We start from the raw sequence: 18214 nt of genomic DNA, 5'->3' as shown, positions 1-18214 counted from the left end.
CACCCAAGGGTGGGGTGTGGGTGGCAGAAAAAAACACAAGACTTCTCTCTGAAGTGTGACACTCCCTAATGATCCACATGGAAGAGGACAGGGTTTTTCAGCTCCACTGGATCAGGGCCCCAACCCTTTATTTTTTACCCCAAATACAGCCGTGCCACATGATGATCTTGCCATGGCCCTTGCATTCGCTACGACACGATTCCCTGCTTCTTTTTTATCGCTTAGGTGACTTCCAGATGACATGTTGATTGAGCACTCATCCTGATTTGGTTACATGGCATCCTCTGTTTATTGAGCGAGTTGTTCCGATTCTTTTGTGTTGGGCGATTGTTATTCTGCACTTTCTGGGAGGAGCAGGGGTTTGTTGCTCAGGCAGCCCAAACCCACTTTAATTGTGGAACCTGAATTTCCCAGGATGCCACTCCATCTCTCCCACAAAATACTGGCTGCCTGGAAGCGGCCTCCTCATTCTTCTCTGTGCCACGTGAACCTGCCCAACAGACTCTTCCTGTGACATTTCCAAACTAACAAGAACGTGCTCAGTGCCAGAGTCCAATTACACACACAAACACACAGAGAGAGAGCTTCCTCCCACCAGGCTCTTTCCTCCTCTCAACATCATTTCTAAGTCACACGGCCTTCTCCAGGCCTCTTCAACACACCCCTCTCTTGCACATTGCCCTGTAGTTTATGCACAGCTGCAACACTTTCCTGCCGTCTGAGCACTGGCCTTCACTCGGTCATTCAGGTTTTCTGTGTGCGATCTTCAAGTGTGTACTTCAAAGCACACCCGGGCCAGAAGAAAGCACATCATGGGATCCTCTGAATAAAAGTTAGTCTTTATGAGCCTCATGTGGATCAACAGGAACACATCAGCACATGACAACAAGGACATTGTGCAAAGGAGGTGGAGGCACAGAAAGCTTTTCCCAGCTTGCCATTACCACTTTTCATTTTGTCTATCTTTCCCCAAACAATGCAAGGTTTGGGTTGATTTGTTCTTATTGTGAGCTGAGTCTGTGCAATACAGAGGAGTTTATGCAAAGATAAATCTTGACATGTGCACTTATCTAAGATGTTTCTACAGTGGGCGAAACTTTTCACTTACGATTACATCTTTTTTGCACAAATCTCAGTTTGCAGGCAGTCCGATACGTTGACAATCTGATGACGTCGAAGTTCTGAGCCCCTGCGAATCAGAAGCAAGAGAGTTCTTGTCTTAAAGTGGGAAAAGGCCAGCACACAATCCATTTCCCAACAGCATTTTTGGCCTAGTTTTTAAGACACCTGGTAATTCTGTGTCAGAACTATTAATTTCCTTCACTTCCTTTCTGAATCGTTTCCTATGAAATAACTTAAAATGGCACAACAGTGAAATCATCAATAAAGCATATATAACACTACGTCTTGCCCTATGTGAATCACCCACCCGTAGCCCCAATATTCCTCCAATCAGTGGATGACCATTTGTGGCGTTTTTGTTGGACCTCAAAAAGGTCTTGCCCAGGTGTGCATTCTGGAGTTCTTACCTGCTAAACATTATTACAATTCATACACTTAAAAACAAACAAACGTTTTTACAGGAACATTTAACTAACCTGTTTCTGTAATTGTCTTTAGGATGTTGATTAAACAATGTTTTTGTTCTCCTAATAATGCTTTAATAATAATCTATCAATATTTGAGCATTCAAATGTTCATCCCTTCTTGGAATCCTGTCCTTTAAGGCCCCACGACATCTTGGCAAACAGCCTCAGAGCCTTGCCCCCCTCTCTCTCTCCTCATTTTTGCAGCTGCCTTTGGCAATGCCAGCATAGAATCATAAAATCATAGAATCATAGAGTTAGAAGAGACCACAAGGGCCATCCAGTCCAACCCCCTGCCAAGCAGGAAACACCATCAAAGCATTCCTGACAGATGGCTGTCAAGCCTCCGCTTCAAGACCTCCAAAGAAGGAGACTCCCCCTAGATGGCATTTCCCCAAATATCTCAAGGAAAATGGTCAGGGATGGAAACTAAGGATCAAGCATGGAACAGGGAGCTAGATTCCCAAAAGCTGAGAGCTAAGGTAGACCCTCATCCCCAGAATTCAACCGATGCTTCTTTAGGGTGTCATGGGATGCGAGATGAGGTGACCACTAGATGTTATTTGAAGACTGAAACGTGTAAACGTATAAGCTTCATAAACATCCCTGGTCTTTGAAATGTGACACCCCAAAACTCTCAAGAGGAATCAATTTAGTGAAAAAGTATTATTTAAAAAACCCCACCTGTTATTAAATATTCTGTTTTACAATTTCAAATAAACAATTTACAAACTTCAAAATATCCAGTGACTTCCCTTCTCTTTCCATGGTTCATTTTAACATGCTTTTAAAAGACTGCGGAACGTTATTTTGTGAAGTTGTAAGCTAAAGCAGAGTTCTACTTACTCATTTCCATAAACAGCTGCCTCTTCTCTGCCATCGTTCTCCTCCTCTTTCCGCTCTCCTCAATCATCCTAAAGACACAAAGTGAGAGGTTCAGCCCCATTGACTTCTCTAGCTAAGCCAGCCTGCAGGGGGTTCGTGAAGTTTCCATATTAATCTGATCTAGAAAGTCACACAGGAAACAGCGAATAGAAACCACTAGGCAAAGTGAACTACGCCAATTACTTTGATAGTTTGAGAGCTGGGATGTAGGCAGAGCGGGGGGGGGGGGAACGCTAGCAAGATAAAGAAACCTCCTCCTGCGATTTTGTTTTAAATACAGACCCAGGTACAAGTTTTGGGGGGTGGGAAAGAAGAGGGCAGCTTTATTTTGCAAAATAGGCTGACATGAGTGAGATGGTTGCTTTTGCTTTAGAAAATAAAAACGACGTTAAAAAATTCTGCCACCCCCATTTTGCAAACAGCACCGACTTAGAAACAGGCAGCTCTCCACTGTGGCTCCTTCTCCAGCACTGTGTCTGAGTAATACTGATGCTTCCATTGCTTATGCTATATTAGCCCTCCACGTCAGCCACCAGAAAAGCTACTGGGACGACAGCATTTTTGCATTTATTTGCAAGCTCTACACAGGAGGTTTCAATGGAGCAGGTGTGCAGCTCCTCTCACACTGTCCTGGAGGAGCACAACCTTTCCTATTTTCATGGAAGGAATGTTTTTGCAAAAACAAACCAACAAACCTGTTTGGCTATGAACATACGGCCTGCTTGCCCTCTCCCACTGATTTCACTGCTCAGTCAGTTCTCCGAAAGACGACTATTAGCAGGATCAGTGGAGTCGTGCGATGCTCCTTAGATATGGCAAAGAAGAACTAGCCTTGACTTTTCTGTCCTGCTGCCTTTCACAGAAGTCCTGGTATTCTAAACAGTAGTAGCAGGAGCCTAAATGCATCCTCACATGTGCCAAGAGTTTTTGGAATGCTAAATTTAATAAAGCAAATTCTTTCCTCATTATTCTTCTGATGTAAGAAATCAGATCTGGAAATTAAGGTGCATGTCAAAATGGAAATGTAAGGTAGAAGTAGGGGTACAGGAAGGAGCTGACAGAAGCGTGCCCTGTGACTTCTGCCTTGGAAGGCAGGATAAGCTAAAATAAGTTTAAAAGTCACAAGCCTGGGTAGCCTTATTGATGATCCCAGGGAGGGGTCATAGTTTACTGGGGAAAGTGTGCCACACCAAGGAGCTGCTCTCTTGGCCAATACTACAGGACCTATTTTAACAGGTTTCGCTCTTCTTGGAGCTCATCAGCTGTAGGTAACGGCCTATTTTGCCATACTTTCTCAACGGGAATGTGATGATCGGATGGTCAGGAACACGGAGCACCATTTGCCTCTAAGCCCTACTCAACCCCACCTTCCAAGGACACAATGTATTACAACATGCATTCTTTTTTGAAATTTGAGATAGCTGTTGTCCAACATTTGATGTGCAAAAATAAAAATAAAAAAATCAGCTGGCCAGATTCCTGGCCAGGTGTAGGCAGAAACAGCTGCCTGGCTACATTTGCCATTGGTTTGTGTCTGAGACTCTTAGTGGCAGGTATGAGCTCCTTTTGAGTAAGAACTCAGGGACTAGGTCATCAGCCTCTAACACAGCTTTAGCGTGTGATATAAGACAGCAATGTAAGCATCATTAAATTCAACAGGAATTCCTCCCAGGTAAATCTATCTATCTATCTATCTATCTATCTATCTATCTATCTATCTATCTATCTATCTATAGGAGGGCAACCAAAATGGTCAAAGGCCTGGAAACGATGCCTTATGAGGAACGGCTTAGGGAGCTGGGTATGTTTAGCCTGGAGAAGAGAAGGTTAGGGGGTGATATGATAGCCATGTTCAAATATATAAAAGGATGTCATCTAGAGGAGAGTGAAAGGTTGTTTTCTGCTGCTCCAGAGAAGCGGACACGGGGCAATGGATTCAACTATAAGAAAGAAGATTCCACCTAAACATGAGGAAGAACTTCCTGACAGTAAGAGCTGTCCGACAGTGGAATTTGCTGCCAAGGAGTGTGGTGGAGTCTCCTTCTTTGGAGGTCCTGAAGCGGAGGCTTGTCAGCCATCTGTCAGGAATGCTTTGATGGGGTTTCCTGCTTGGCAGGGGGTTGGACTGGATGGCCCTTGTGGTCTCTTCCAACTCTAGGATTCTATGAGTCTATGATATCTGCAGTCTGTCTGTCTGTCTTTCTTTCTTTCTTTCTTTTAGTTGCCCTTACTAACCCCAAATCCTTAGTTATTTGAATGCAATCTACAATACCAAGCAGTTACAATTCTATATACACTTAAACACTTTGTCTGCTTTAGATTCCTTGACCTTCTACAGCATGTGAAATAAACTGACCACCATGTTTGGAAATACATACTGTACAGCAAATAAACAAAATACAAAATACAAGCTCAGAAAAAGTTTCAATCTGCACATACTTTTTTGTTCTCCTCAGTCAGGGGAAGAGAAATTCTTTTGGCCAATAGGCCAAATCTTAATCTCCTCAACCTCTTGTTTGACAAACACCTGATATCATAGTGACATCAAGAGATACTGCACTTAGAAGCCTCAGTTGTCAGGATTTCAAAGTGCTGGTTTGGAGGAGAACCATGGAGGTTGTTGGAAAGCCCTGTGCTGTGCTTTGAAGACCCAACAACCAAGTCTGCAAAGCGTAGCACTGGGAGGGAAGGGAGGCTTCCATTAAACGGAAGCAGTGTCTCCTTCCTTGAGCAAGGCATGCTCCTACCACCAACGAGCTGAGGGGTGGCTGGGTGGGAGCATGCCTTGCTCCAGAACAGAAACAATCAGGAGCTCATTTGAAGCTCTTGATTTTCCTTTGAAGCCCTGCCCTTACCTGGCCCACATGTGATGTCAGGTCAAGTGTAGGGCAGGCAGGTGTGGCTTCTTGGAGATGACTTGGTGAGCCAAATGGGGAGAGCTGCTGGGCCAAGTCTGGCCTGCAGGCATGAGGTTCTCCACCACTGGACCTAAGGCCATGCAGGGTGGGGTAACCAGAAGGACAAAAACAGAGACAGCTGATAGTTCAGGAACCAATTAGGATAAAGCCTGAGACGGTAGTCTTTTCATGGATATATTGCCTAATGTGATAGGAGTCCAAAAGAGCATTGTTGCAGAGTTCAAAACTTTAATAAGGCTTTGCCATCTCCTCTTCCTCACTACGGTCACCTTTGACCTTGGCCAAAGCCCCTCCCAAGGATTAGGAGGATCCCCAGGAAAGGTGTGGGACGTGGCCTGGAGGCTGCAGGTAAACACTGAAGGAGGGAGATACCTCTGGCACAAAAGGAAGCGTGTTCTACCCACACAAGCACCTTTCGAATCCATGCCAATGTTGAGCTCAACAATATCCAGATTCCTGACAGTCCTTGATACACTGATCTGTCAGGCTGGATGCAGACCTCAGGTTCCCTCCACCACACAAGAGTGGAAAGTGTCCAGGCATCCCATTGCCACCTCGGCTAAACTAATGTTGCAGGTTCTTGTGTTGCTTCTTGAAGGTGACTGCCATTTATACCCTGACTTTCAACATTTACAGGGCAATTTACAGATGGATGGATTTTTGCCCGCTGCAGTAAACTTCCTTTTCTGGTGTATTGGAAATGAAAGATAATTAATGAGTACATTTGCAATTGTTGTTTGAATAAAAGTGAGGCACTTGCACTTTTTAATTCCATATACATATGTACCATACACTTTACTGTGTTTTATATTCTTAAACTAAACTGAGTTTAGCTCTAATAGGAAATACATTTCACTATTTCCCAAAATATATGTTTTCCAAGGCTTTATCTGGTGGACTTACTGTATCCCTAAGGCTCCCCCTTCAGCCATATCAGCCAAGTATCAAAATAACTCTGCTTTCTACTTTTCAAAGTACAGCAGCCACACAGCTCTGGAAAACAAGGCAAAGCTCCTACATTTGTACATTTTTTAAATGGAATTACTTGAGAATAGAGTAATGCCTGCTAAGATTTCACTATTTTACAATGTTTTACTCATTTTACCATTTCTTTTGTTATGATGTGCATTTTAAATTATTTTGCTGCCTACCAAAAACATAGGAAATTGAACAGGATACAACAGATACCTAGGATTGTACACATTTCTCTGCATGCTTAGTTCTACTGGCACAACTGGGAATTCTATTTCTTCCCCATGTGTCCTCCTAAAATATACCCTTGGAGGGTCACCCCAACCCTCCAGAGCAGATTTTGAGGGAGGGCTACAGAGCACAGGAGAGGAAGTGTCGGTTCCGTTGTGGGCACAAAAGTCTGTGGCACCAGTGAAGCACAGATCACACTGGCTTAGTCCACAAAGTGACCAAAATATTTTACACTGGACAAAAGTTTTTTATGTTTTTTTATGTATGGGAAACACACAGCACGATTCTGATGCGACTTTGCAAATTTAGATTTGGAGAGACACACAGAGAGACATCACATTATTTTGACAAGCTTCATTATTTCGCCAGAGAGAAAAATTACAGAGATTCAAATTTGGAGTTCAAATGGGCTGACAACAGACAGAAATTTACACACCCTCAGGAGTGTCTCTGTGCTGTAACTCAAAGTTAACCAATCCAGATACCTGTACAGTAGAACCTTGGTTCCTGAATGGCTTAGTTGCTGAACAAATCAGCTCCCAAACGCTGCAAACCCATAGCCGGATGTCCGGTGAGGTTTCCGCTTGAGTGCAGGAAGCTCCTGCAGCCAATCGGAAGCCACGTCTTGGTTTTTTAATGGTTTCGGGAGTCGAACAGACTCCAGGAATGGATTAAATTTGAGAACCAAGGTACCACTGTACTATGCTGGACATTTAGCACTAAACTTGCATCAGAAGGTCGGCGGTTCGAATCCCCGCAATGGGGTGAGCTCCCAATGCTCGGTCCCAGCTCCTGCCAACCTAGCAGTTTGAAAGCACACCAGTGCAAGTAGATAAATAGGGACTGCTCCAGCGGGAAGGTAAATGGCGTTTCCGTGCATTGCTCTGGTTTGCCAGAAGCGGCTTAGTCATGCTGGCCACATGACCCGGAAGCTGTCTGCGGACAAACGCCGGCTCCCTCGGCCTATAGAGCGAGATGAGCGCCGCAACCCCAGAGTCAGACACGACTGGACCTGATGATCAGGGGTCCCTTTACCTTACCTATGGCTCCTCTTCATCTTATCTAGGACAAAGCAGAAGGGAGCTAATAATAATAATAATAATAATAATAATAATAATAATAATAATAATATATTTATACCCTGCCCTGCCTTGTGGCTGGGTTTCCCCACAGAGCTCACTTTTTGTGCACGATTTTGAGCCTGTTGTGTAGGCTGTGGAATCTTAATTACACCTTCTGAGCTTACAGAACATTTAGCTATGGCACGACCAAACTCTTTACGAGATAAATGCTACAGTGTAACCCCTGCTCCGAGTACACATCTGCCATCTATTCTCCTACACAACCTGTAGGATGTAAGCAGCACATTAGCTGACACCACTACGACTCAGGTTTGCAAAATTACTACGGTATAATTTTCTTCCCACAAGGGCAAACCTCTCCTAGTCCAATTACAATTCATTGCGGACAAAACGTGAGATTCTAATTTTAGGTTACATCTGCATATGCTGTTGCTCTGGAGACCTTCCTTGAACAAACATGCGAACAAAAGGTAGAGCAACAGGGACTCTGCCCCTGCTTGCTCCACTAGGCAAGACAGCCACTCCGCCTTGCCAGCCCCCCACCCTTTACAGCTCACCCCAATCCTCACTATCTCCCCACAGCTCTTGCCACCCCCATGCTGAAGGAAGAGGGTGGCCACGTGAACTGCATACATTCTTACGTACCTATCCTAGTTTTCTTTTTTATTAAATCTGCATACGACCCTTCATCCCAGGATCATGGGGCAATTCACAGCATAAAAATGCAGAATGAGAACACAACATATATAATAAAACAAGAGCAAAAACAAACTAGTAACACTTGTGCCACATCTTCATATACAGAGCTGGGGCAAGGCATCCTAACTACACTGCTTTTCGTTTCTTTTCAGGCAATGGCATGGTTTCAGTCCTGCATCAAGCGTGCCATACATAGAGCTGCGTGGGAATGTATCATGGCTTATTCTTTCAGCACAACAGAATTCACACGGGCAGCTACTAACTCTTCCAGAGATAGCCAAGTCTGAACCAAAGGCATCAACATGGCTGGGTGTGCTTAGCAAGAGGGATTCTCTCATTATGGAACTGAGATGTCAGATAAAGCCACACAATCCTCTAATCCAGGGTATCCAACATGGCAACCACCAGAAGCTTTGGACTACAACTCCCAGCATCCCTGCCCACTGGCCGTGCAGAGTGGGACTAACGGGGACTGAAGGTGGCTATCCCAGCTCCATTGGATCTTCTTGACAATGGAGTTACCGGTACTTGTCCTAGCTGGGTTCAAGAGTCTCTAATATTGCTATCCTGACCTTGCCTCTCTCATGCCAAAGAGGCCTTTCAGTCACATTGGTCGGTGGCATGAACGTCTATGGCCATTATACTGCAAAATAACACCTGAGTGAGATTATATTCTCTACCTGAGGCCATGCAGTCTGCTGAAGTAACTCCAAAAGAAGATGCAGGAAATCCAACAGTTACAAGTTCCCCACCCCAAATCTGCTATTACGCCAAAGACTTCACTCTCTCCTGGGTAAGAGACAAGTTCAGCAATTCCTCATACAGCCTGGTGAAAATTTACTGTATTCACGTGAATCTACTGTGCACCTCAATTTTCAAAACCTTTAAGCCAATGAAGTATTTGCTGGCAAATGTAAATGCACCATCAATTCTAATGTGCACCCTAATTTTGGTGACGTAATTTGGCCAAAAAAGTGACATTCGAGTAAATACAGTACAACAAAAAGCTGATCAAGTCACAACTGCCTTTTGGAGCACAATACTTCCTTTTCCTAAGAGCAATATTCATTTCAATCTGGCAAGTTTTGCTCACAGCAATCGTTTCACTTAAGTCTGTGTAGCCTTTCCTTGCAGTTTGCAAAAAAATAAATAAAAATAAATTAGTCTTTTGATTCCCCTAAACGGCAGACCAGAACAACTTTTCTTTTCAGAAGGAGATGGTCATTCTCAAGGAAAGCAACTCGGTGGTTTTAATGCAGGAGGGATCAAGGCAGAAGACAGCAGAACGAAGGCAAGGAGCGACTGCAGAATAAACCGCAGGTAGAGTCAAACAGCAGGATCAATGACATGGCATGCATGTTCTGCTGGTGGAAAGCATGGGCTGCTATCCATAAGTAGGACTGTGGAGAGCACAGATCCTCTTAAACCAAGTTTGTTGGGAAGGACTAGGGAACAACCCCAAAGCACAAGTCAACAAGAGGAAAAGGGTCATATTTTCTAAAAAAAATAATTGATCTGAATTGCCTCCAGCTCTGAAACTTATTACAATGCAATACTGGAAATGACTTTTAAAAATTTAACTGGGGGATGAAGAAGAAGAAGCTGTCATGTCCATAGCTGTCAACTTTCCCCTATTCTTGTGAGGAATCCTATTCGGAATAAGGGAATTTCTCTTTTTAAAAAAGGGAAAGGTTGACAGCTATGCACATGTCGCAGTTCAAGCCTGGTCAAAAGCAAACTTCTAAATAAGCTGACTGGAAGCTTTTCTGGTTGTGCAGGCACCATGCACAATATGCTCCTTCCAGCACAGCTGCTGCTTCCATTGCACAGCCTCCATTGAAATTAATGGAGGCTGCACAACAGCACTTGACAAACTGCACCTGCCTTTTCCTAATGCAAGACTGCATCACCATTGCAACAGCTTTTCTCCTCCTCCTCCTCCTCCTCTCCCCTCTCCAGTCAAAGAAAACCCCCACGTAGCAATGCAGGCAGTTGCTGTTTATGAATAACAGAGCTGTATGCTGAGAGAACATTAGCTCTGAAAGGAAAACTCTGTTTATCTCACCCCAGTTCTGCAGTAGAACAGATGGAGGCAGCCGCAAACAGAGAGTGCCAAATCCTCTGGGCACACACCTCCCCCCCCCCAATTCCTGGGCCCATGGAAAAAAGCAGCACAAACCAGAAGATCTGGCTGCTTGTTTTCAATTTGTGTGTGAATTCTACCAACCCATAACTCTCCACGCACCCTCCTTACCTAGCACACAACCACTTTCTTCCCTCCCTCTGCCCAGCTTTTGCATCAAGACACTCAAGCCTGCAAGGGCAGCGAGGATGAGGATAGGGAGCAAGGGAGGCCCCTGAGCTCTACAGAGCTCCATCTTCCTGAAAAAGGGCCTGTCAGGAGGGCCCTTGAGGAGCAACCCTGGCATCTGGTATCATTCAGGTGTTTTAGATGGTGGTCATTGGGTTGTTTTGGTCTTGTGAGCTATTTTGAGTCCTTCTCTCTGGTTATAACACAGAAAATAAGTTTTGCAGATAAAATTAACTTTAAAAAAAATCCTCCAGCTTGTCTCCTTAGCTTCCTTAATATCAGAAGGCTCAGGAAGTGTGCAGTGTTCATCAACAGAACCTCACATACAGTCTCTCCACCCAACCCATGCTTCCTCGAGTAATTTTCAACAGTGACCATCCTACCTGATCAGCATCTGGTCTGATCAAAAGGGGCTCTTCTTATGGGTGGTCTTGGAGAGTGGTCTCAGAAGGGCAACCTGTTTGAGGCTTGGGAGAGTAGTTAGCCACAATGTGTGGCAACTACAGAGTGAGAATCTGGCCACCATCCTGACGCAGAAAACTGCAGAGGCCAGCTGCCCACAGTATCTTCAGCTTCTGGAGATTGGAAGAATGTAAGTGGCGAGTTCCTATTCCATTTTCTGCACATTGTTTTATATACTTATGGAATCTATATTAAACCTACTCTAACCTTTATAATCTAGCATTTCACAGCAGTTTGCTCACAACTTCAGATCACCACTGCTTCTATATTCTTTTCCTTCTCAAGTGTGTTCTTTGACAAGCAACAGAAGAAGGCTAGAAAAAATTGTCTTAGTACCAAGACACCAATCTCTGAGGCTGGCTCCTAAGAAGTTAAAGATGTTTTTTCCAGCCTGAGCAGCTTGATGCAGGGCCTTAAATGTGACCAAAGACTGCCTCAACATCACACAAGAGCTTAAACTTTCCCCCTATGAGTTGCCATTAAGCTAATTCTAGGAGGCACACAGCCTTAGGATGACGTCGTACCCTTAACCTTTCAGCATGATGAAATGCACTATTCATTCCCCCTATTTCACAATCCAGGCCAGTGTATAGGCAAGACAATGCTTCCCGTTACACTGGAGTATGGCTTTGCCAAAGTCATTTCAAACATCTAAATGTCAGTCCTTTGCCCTTCCTGAAGCCATCCTCCCAAGTTGTATACAGTGGTACCTCGGGTTACATACGCTTCAGGTTACAGACTCAGCTAACCCAGAAATAGTACCTCGGGTTAAGAACTTTGCTTCAGGATGAGAATTGTGCTCTGGCGGCGCAGCGGCAGCGGGAGGCTCCATTAGCTAAAGTGGTGCTTCAGGTTAAGAACAGTTTCAGGTTAAGAACGGACCTCCGGAACGAATTAAGTTCTTAACCCGAGGTACCATTGTACATGAAAGCTTCAAGCAGTTCTTCAGACCCTAAAGAGCGAGCCCTAGGACCAGACCGGAGCAAGTGCCCTCAAGGGGGAAGGCAGCTCAGTCGGTCAAAGCAGCATTTTAACGCCTACAATTGACCTGCAGAGCTACTACCGGTAACTTGGTGAACACATTATGAACTTCGCGTAGGACAGAGCTGAAGAAGCCAACCTATGTGCTTGTATTTATTTTATATTGCTGTCCTTCTCCATACACCAATACAAAGCAGTGTACAATTATTATGATTCATTTCATCTCCACACCGCTTTATATTTTAAAGAAATTTAATCTCAAAGCCATTTACAACTTACATTAAAACATCAAACAACCCAGAATAAAATATTACACAAAAGGCAAACATAACTAACAGAAAACTAAAATATAATCTTAAAGATTTCAAAATAAACCACTACGAAGGAGGTCAAGTGCAGAATGCACATTTAACACAGCAAAGGTAACCCCAAAAATATATATCTCAAACATTTCAAAAGAGAATGTTACAATTATAATCAATGAAACAGAACTCAATCCACTAACACTTACACTCAAAGGCAGCAACACTAAAATATGGAATAAATTTCAAACTCCAAATACTACCTGTCCTTAAAAAAAATCAGGGGGCCGGCAGATCTCCCCACACATTTCCTTGCACTGAGGGAGGTGGAGAGATCAACTAATCATGCAGATAAACTTTGCCTGGTGCCTTTTTTTAATAGCACTTTGGGCCATTTCGGATTTCTTTTTATGCAATTCAGCAGCAAGACTATTAATACAGGTGAAACTCAAAAAATTAGAATATCATGGAAAAGTCCATTTATGTAAGCAATTGTTTTCATTAGCTACTGGAGTTTAATATATGAGATAGACTCATGACATGCAAAGCAAGATATATCAAGCCTTTGCTTGTTATAATTGTGATGATTATGGCACACAGCTGATGAAAACTCCAAAGTTGAAATTGTTAATTTGGGGTTCTCATCAGCTGTACGCCATAATCATCACAATTATAACAAATAAAGGCTTGACATATCTTGCTTTGCATGTCATGAGTCTATCTCATATATTAGTTTCACCTTTTAAGTTGAATTACTGAAAGAAATGAACCTTTCCATGATATTCTAATTTTTCGAGTTTCACCTGTAGTGTCAAGTACAACAGTCATAGTGTCAGACTCCCCCATCAAAATGCCACACAAACAAAATATGCTCCGATGTCGGGATATTATGAATTCAATGAAAGGTACCTGTAAACACTGCATGGGAAAGCATGGAGACCTTGTGAGCTGTAGGTTGGTCTTTTATTTTTACAATGGGATTGTTGGGATTCAAAAAACTTCCCAGCAGCTTTCAATTCAAAATGGGTTTCTATGGTGCATTAAACAAAATATTTAGTCCCCTTTTACATACTTGTTTTGAATATGTATATGTATATTTTGGTTGGACAGTGTTCTCGAAGCTACTAGCATGAGTTTGGCCAAACTGCGAGAGGCAGTGAAGGATAAGCGTGCCTGGCGTGCTCTGGTCCATGGGGTCACGAAGAGTCGGACATGACTGAATGACTGAACAACAACAACAGTATTTTGAAATTATAGTCAGTTGGACTATAATCTCAAAATATACATACACATATTTCCCCTATTTCTGAAAACAGGGGATGACAAAATAAAAGATGGAAACAACAGAACTGGACTAAGGAAAAGCTTTAGACTTTAAAGCAAAAACATGTGTATGCAATTAAAATACAATTAAATTACAAGGGCTGTCATGCCGCTTACTTAAAAAATTAATAAATAACAACAATAATCAGGATGGAACAGATGCTGTTGTTTTTCTACATGGTCAATTGAACTTGCTCTCTTGAAAAAGCCTATTTATTATTTAGCAGAAAGGGCAAGCAAACAAACTGAGGCTTGGCCATTGCATCATGTTTAGTGAAAGTCCTGCCTTCAGGGCTAATTGTGGACACTTCAGTCCACATGGCATTTGGGCTTCCTCCTTCCCGGAGATGTGGGATTTTCAGGAAAAAAATAACTGGAGAATTTCTCTGTGCCAATTAGGGTAATTTTTGGGTGCCCCAAGCATGATCTGGTTTAACATGTTTATTTTACTTTGAAACCGCCACACTTGCCAAATACCATTGCTACTAATGAACTGATTAAATGAAAAGTTTTCCACAGAAAACAAAGCAATGGAAAAGAAATTCCTTCCACATCACTGCTGCCTATGGTGAACCATTTGCACAAAGCAGCAAGGTCAATTTATACCATTTGCAGTACTGGAAATCCACATCTGAGAAGAGTTACACAATCTGACCAGATCATCTTAGAATGCTCAGGATAGTCATTCATGTGAATTCAGCTCCCTTCACAGAAACCCACTTACACAGGCTCTAGGCTCAGATTCAGCAAAGTCTCATCCTCCATCATTCAAGACAACCGGCTCAGGAATAGGATGGAAGTTAATCTGCCTTGTCTTAAGCTGCACCTGGAGAAGGGCTGTGGGAACTAACTCAAGCATCACCCGGGAGGGAGGCGTTGAACGTGGCTGGAGCATGATCATCACGTGGATGGGGTGTAAGGCAGTGTGGGCTTGCTGGAGGGGGAAGGGACCCCCTCTGCTGCAGGTGGATTTACTGACCCCTGCACATAGTAACTGGATATTATTATCAATGGCCCCTTAGGTTTAATAGAATATTTTATTTTAATATTTTGTTGGAAGCTGCCCAGAGTGGCTGGGGAAACCAGGTGGGCTGGGTATAAATAAATTATTATTTAAATTATTATTATTATTATTATTATTATTATTATTATTATTATTATTATGTCACAACACTGAAGCATCAGCGGAAACTACAACAGGAAGAGTCCGGATGCCAACAGTGAGATTTGAGTTATAGGAGCCTCATCTCCTCTTGGCTCTCTGGACTCCCACAAATCACAAGTCTTGCATACCTTAGCTGCCTCCCACTTCCCACAGCCCCACCTTCCTGTAGGCCAGGAATGGGCAAACTGTGGCTTTCCAGAGGCTGTTGGATTCCAACTCCCACCAGCTGCAGCCATCAAGGCCTCAGTTCAAGGGTGAAGGGAATGGATCCCCGCAACCTCTCGAGACCCTAGTGTGCAAGGAGGATGGAGGACCTGTGGCCCTGCGTGAGAGGGTGCCCCAGTGCTTTTTTCTCCTTTTCTCCATCCAATATTCCACTGTTCAGATTCCTGCTCTTCAGGAAACTGCCTCTTTCCCTCCCTTACCTTATACAGGTAACCCTTGACCCTGGTGTTTCTTCAGAGAGCCCTCCTGCCTCCCCTCTTCAAGCTTTGTTGCCCACCTACCTTTTCTAAGGAAGGTCCTCTGCTCTACTGGCTAGTCTGCACCCTTTTCTTAGCCCTCTTGCTTCTGGTCTCCCTGTAGTCCCTTATGCTTCAAGGCACCATAGACATATAACAGTTGACAGGATCTCAAAGGTCTGCCAACCCAAACTCCCTCCAATTCAGGAAATTCACAAATGCAGCATCACAACCAGTGTTCAATAACTGGTTTTTGCATTTTGCACCTGGCTGCCGGCCACTTGTGATCAAGTGAAGAAGCCTGGGTGCCAGTTTGGCACTTGGCACCCCCATCATCTGGAGGGGATCCTTGGATCTTGACACACACTAATACTTTGTCCTGTAGAATTCTATCCATTTTACTTTATCTGCACAGTGAGAATGTTTCTGTGCAGCGGGAGCAGGAGCAGTGAACAACGTCATAGCTAATTGTTGTAGCTTGTCTTCACTTATTTCTTACGCTATGAATGGCCTGTGTTACCATCAAGAAAAAGAGGTAGGAATAGGCCAATATATATGAGGATTGTCTCTGGATCAAGTAAATTTTCTTCTTTAAGTTCTCAGTTGTTAACCTAGCTCATGGTTGTCATCTGAACTAGCCATGTGTTTAGCTGGCAATCTCAGTTCAAGAAAAAGTAGACTTTAGAGCCATCTTACCCAAAAATGGCAACAAGACATTCCGTTTTGGCAACTGCAACCTTCGTTTAAGAGTCTATCTCAACATTGCACATCCACTCAAGATTGCAGCCGTCCAGGGCTGCTTTTCAGTGAAAAGAAGAGCCCCGGGGCTTCATTTCGTCCATTTACACGCAAGGTACCCTTTGTCCCCAGAAGCAGTGCCTTTCCCAAAAGGCAGCAGAAGCTAGCCAGGCAGGCAGGCACAGTGCTGTCCCTCAGCAACTGGTGCTGATTCACCCAGGTAAAGAACCCAGGAATTCATGCCGGGCTCAATGCTGTACTATGCTGGGCTTCAACGGGGCCTTGAACCCTGCAGCCCAGTCTGGAGTGCCTGCCAGGAGAAACCCTCAAAACCAGGCAAAGCTGCTGCTATGTTACAGGGAGGACGACCATCTGCAGTTGAGGCAAGCTCCTCCATGGCTTGGAGACCTTGCTTGCCCACAGGGCATTCCTGGCACTCATGTGGAGTCACAGATAATGCCCGCTCTTCTTCCGTTTCCTAGCCACCTGCACCCCTCCACTTTTGCCCCAAAGCCACTTAGATGAAAGATGCAACTCTTGGGGGTGGAGGTGGGGTGGCTACTATAGGAAGGACCAGCGACAACCCCAGAGCCTCGCGGCCCCTTAAAGCAGGCATAGGCCAACTCGGCCCTCCAGATGTTTTGGGACTACAACTCCCATCATCCCTGACCACTGGTCCTGTTAACTGGGGGTGGTGGGAGTTGTAGTCCCAAAACATCTGGAGGGCCGAGTTTGCCCAGGCCTGCCTTGAAGACTAAGAAAGGTATCGTGGCGCCCAGAAGACTCGCCGCTCAGCGCCCACCGGCTGCTGGCCCACCTCCCTCTCCTCCGAGAAGCCTGCCGCTCCCGGCCCTCGCAGGGAATAATAATAATAATAATAATAATAATAATAATAATAATAATAATAATAATAATAATAATATTTTATTTGTACCCCGCCCATCTGGCTGGGTTTCCCCAAGGAAGACCTGCGATCCACAGCGGAGGCCGACAAGGGGGGGCGAAGCACGGGCCGCGGAAGGAAAGGTTTCCCTTGGGCCGACCCCCAAGAGAAGGCGGCGCCCTACCTCGCGGGGCTGTTGTCGGGGCGGAGAGGAGGGCAAGGCGGTGAGAAGCGCAGGCTATGAGCAGAGCCCCCCCCCCGGTCCCTCCGCAGTCGTCACAGGCCAGTTCCCGCCACAGCGTGTCACGGCCCAGCGTGACCGGGGGGGGCGCCCCCTCCCCCATTCCCCCGGGGGGTCTCGCGGGGCCTGCGCCGCCCGCCCGTTTCCTGAGGGAGCGAAGGGGCTCCTCGCCGCCGCCCGCGACCACTTACTTCTCCGCCGTCTCCCCGCGGTGGCGGCTCCTTCTCCTCCTCCTCCTCCGCCCGCCGCTCCCGCTCCCGCTCGCCGGGCTCCTCGCTCGGCTTCCCCTCAGGCAGCGGCTCCGAGAGGCTCGCGCCCGAGGCACGACGCGGCGGCCCACCAACCCGCGCTCGGCCCCCGGCGCCCGCCTCCTGGCAGCGGGCTGACCAATCCGGGCGGCGGCCACGGGGAGGGCGGGGAGAGCCGTCCCCGCCGACCAACCCGCGAGGCGTCCTCTGCCGCCCGCCGCCGAGGGCGTCACCAATGGGGAGGCGAGGACCCGGCCGGGGAGCCACGCCCTCCCCCGGAGCCGGCCACGGCAGGCGGGAGCCAATCCGAGGGCGCGAGGGGAGGGCCCAAGGGCTGCGCTCCATCCTCCTCCTCCCCACCTCGCAGCCGCACAACCTCCCAAGGGCGAGCGGGGGCGCATGCGCGCGCAGCTGCCTAGCCAACCGCCTCACGCGCGCTTCGCTACGCGCTGCCTTTCTCAGGCTCCCCTTCCTGCGCAGGCGCAGCTGGCTCCCGAACCCCGTTGCTGTGGTGACGGGAAGCGACTGCCTCCCCGTCCGTCCTGGGCTCACCCTCCGCTGCTGCACACACCACGTGACGAGCTCCCTGCATGCAGAAAGCTAGCACGTCATGGAAAAGGAGCCCATCCAAGAATTCTGGGAAGTGTAGTTCACCGCTCAAGCAGGGCTTCCTTGCCCAGCATTCTTAATAAAACTACTGCCACAGCTGGGCGGAGTACAGCCTGA

At 45.8% G+C, this 18214-nt stretch overlaps 1 protein-coding gene across 7 annotated transcripts in view; it reads right to left on the bottom strand.

Annotated features, from left to right (window-relative positions):
* DTNB (dystrobrevin beta) overlaps window positions 1-17450 on the bottom strand; it is a 118098-nt gene extending 100648 nt beyond the window's left edge. For 4 of the 7 annotated variants that reach the window (XM_033145244.1, XM_033145247.1, XM_033145248.1 and 1 more), the window contains exons 1-3: window positions 17432-17450; window positions 2433-2500; window positions 1109-1189 (exon numbers count right to left, since the gene is read on the bottom strand). In XM_033145244.1, coding sequence (XP_033001135.1) covers window positions 1109-1189; window positions 2433-2499 — 148 coding nt within the window. In that variant the 5' untranslated portion in view covers window position 2500; window positions 17432-17450. Of the gene's footprint in view, window positions 1-1108; window positions 1190-2432; window positions 2501-17431 lie in introns of those variants that run through there. The other 3 variants (XM_033145245.1, XM_033145246.1, XM_033145249.1) reach the window with 1 other exon arrangement.
* Between the last annotated feature and the right edge of the window lie 764 nt (window positions 17451-18214).

The sequence above is a fragment of the Lacerta agilis genome, chromosome 3 (assembly GCF_009819535.1).
Source record: "Lacerta agilis isolate rLacAgi1 chromosome 3, rLacAgi1.pri, whole genome shotgun sequence".
NCBI lineage: Eukaryota > Metazoa > Chordata > Lepidosauria > Squamata > Lacertidae > Lacerta > Lacerta agilis.
This window is presented reverse-complemented; position numbering and strand designations above follow the sequence as displayed.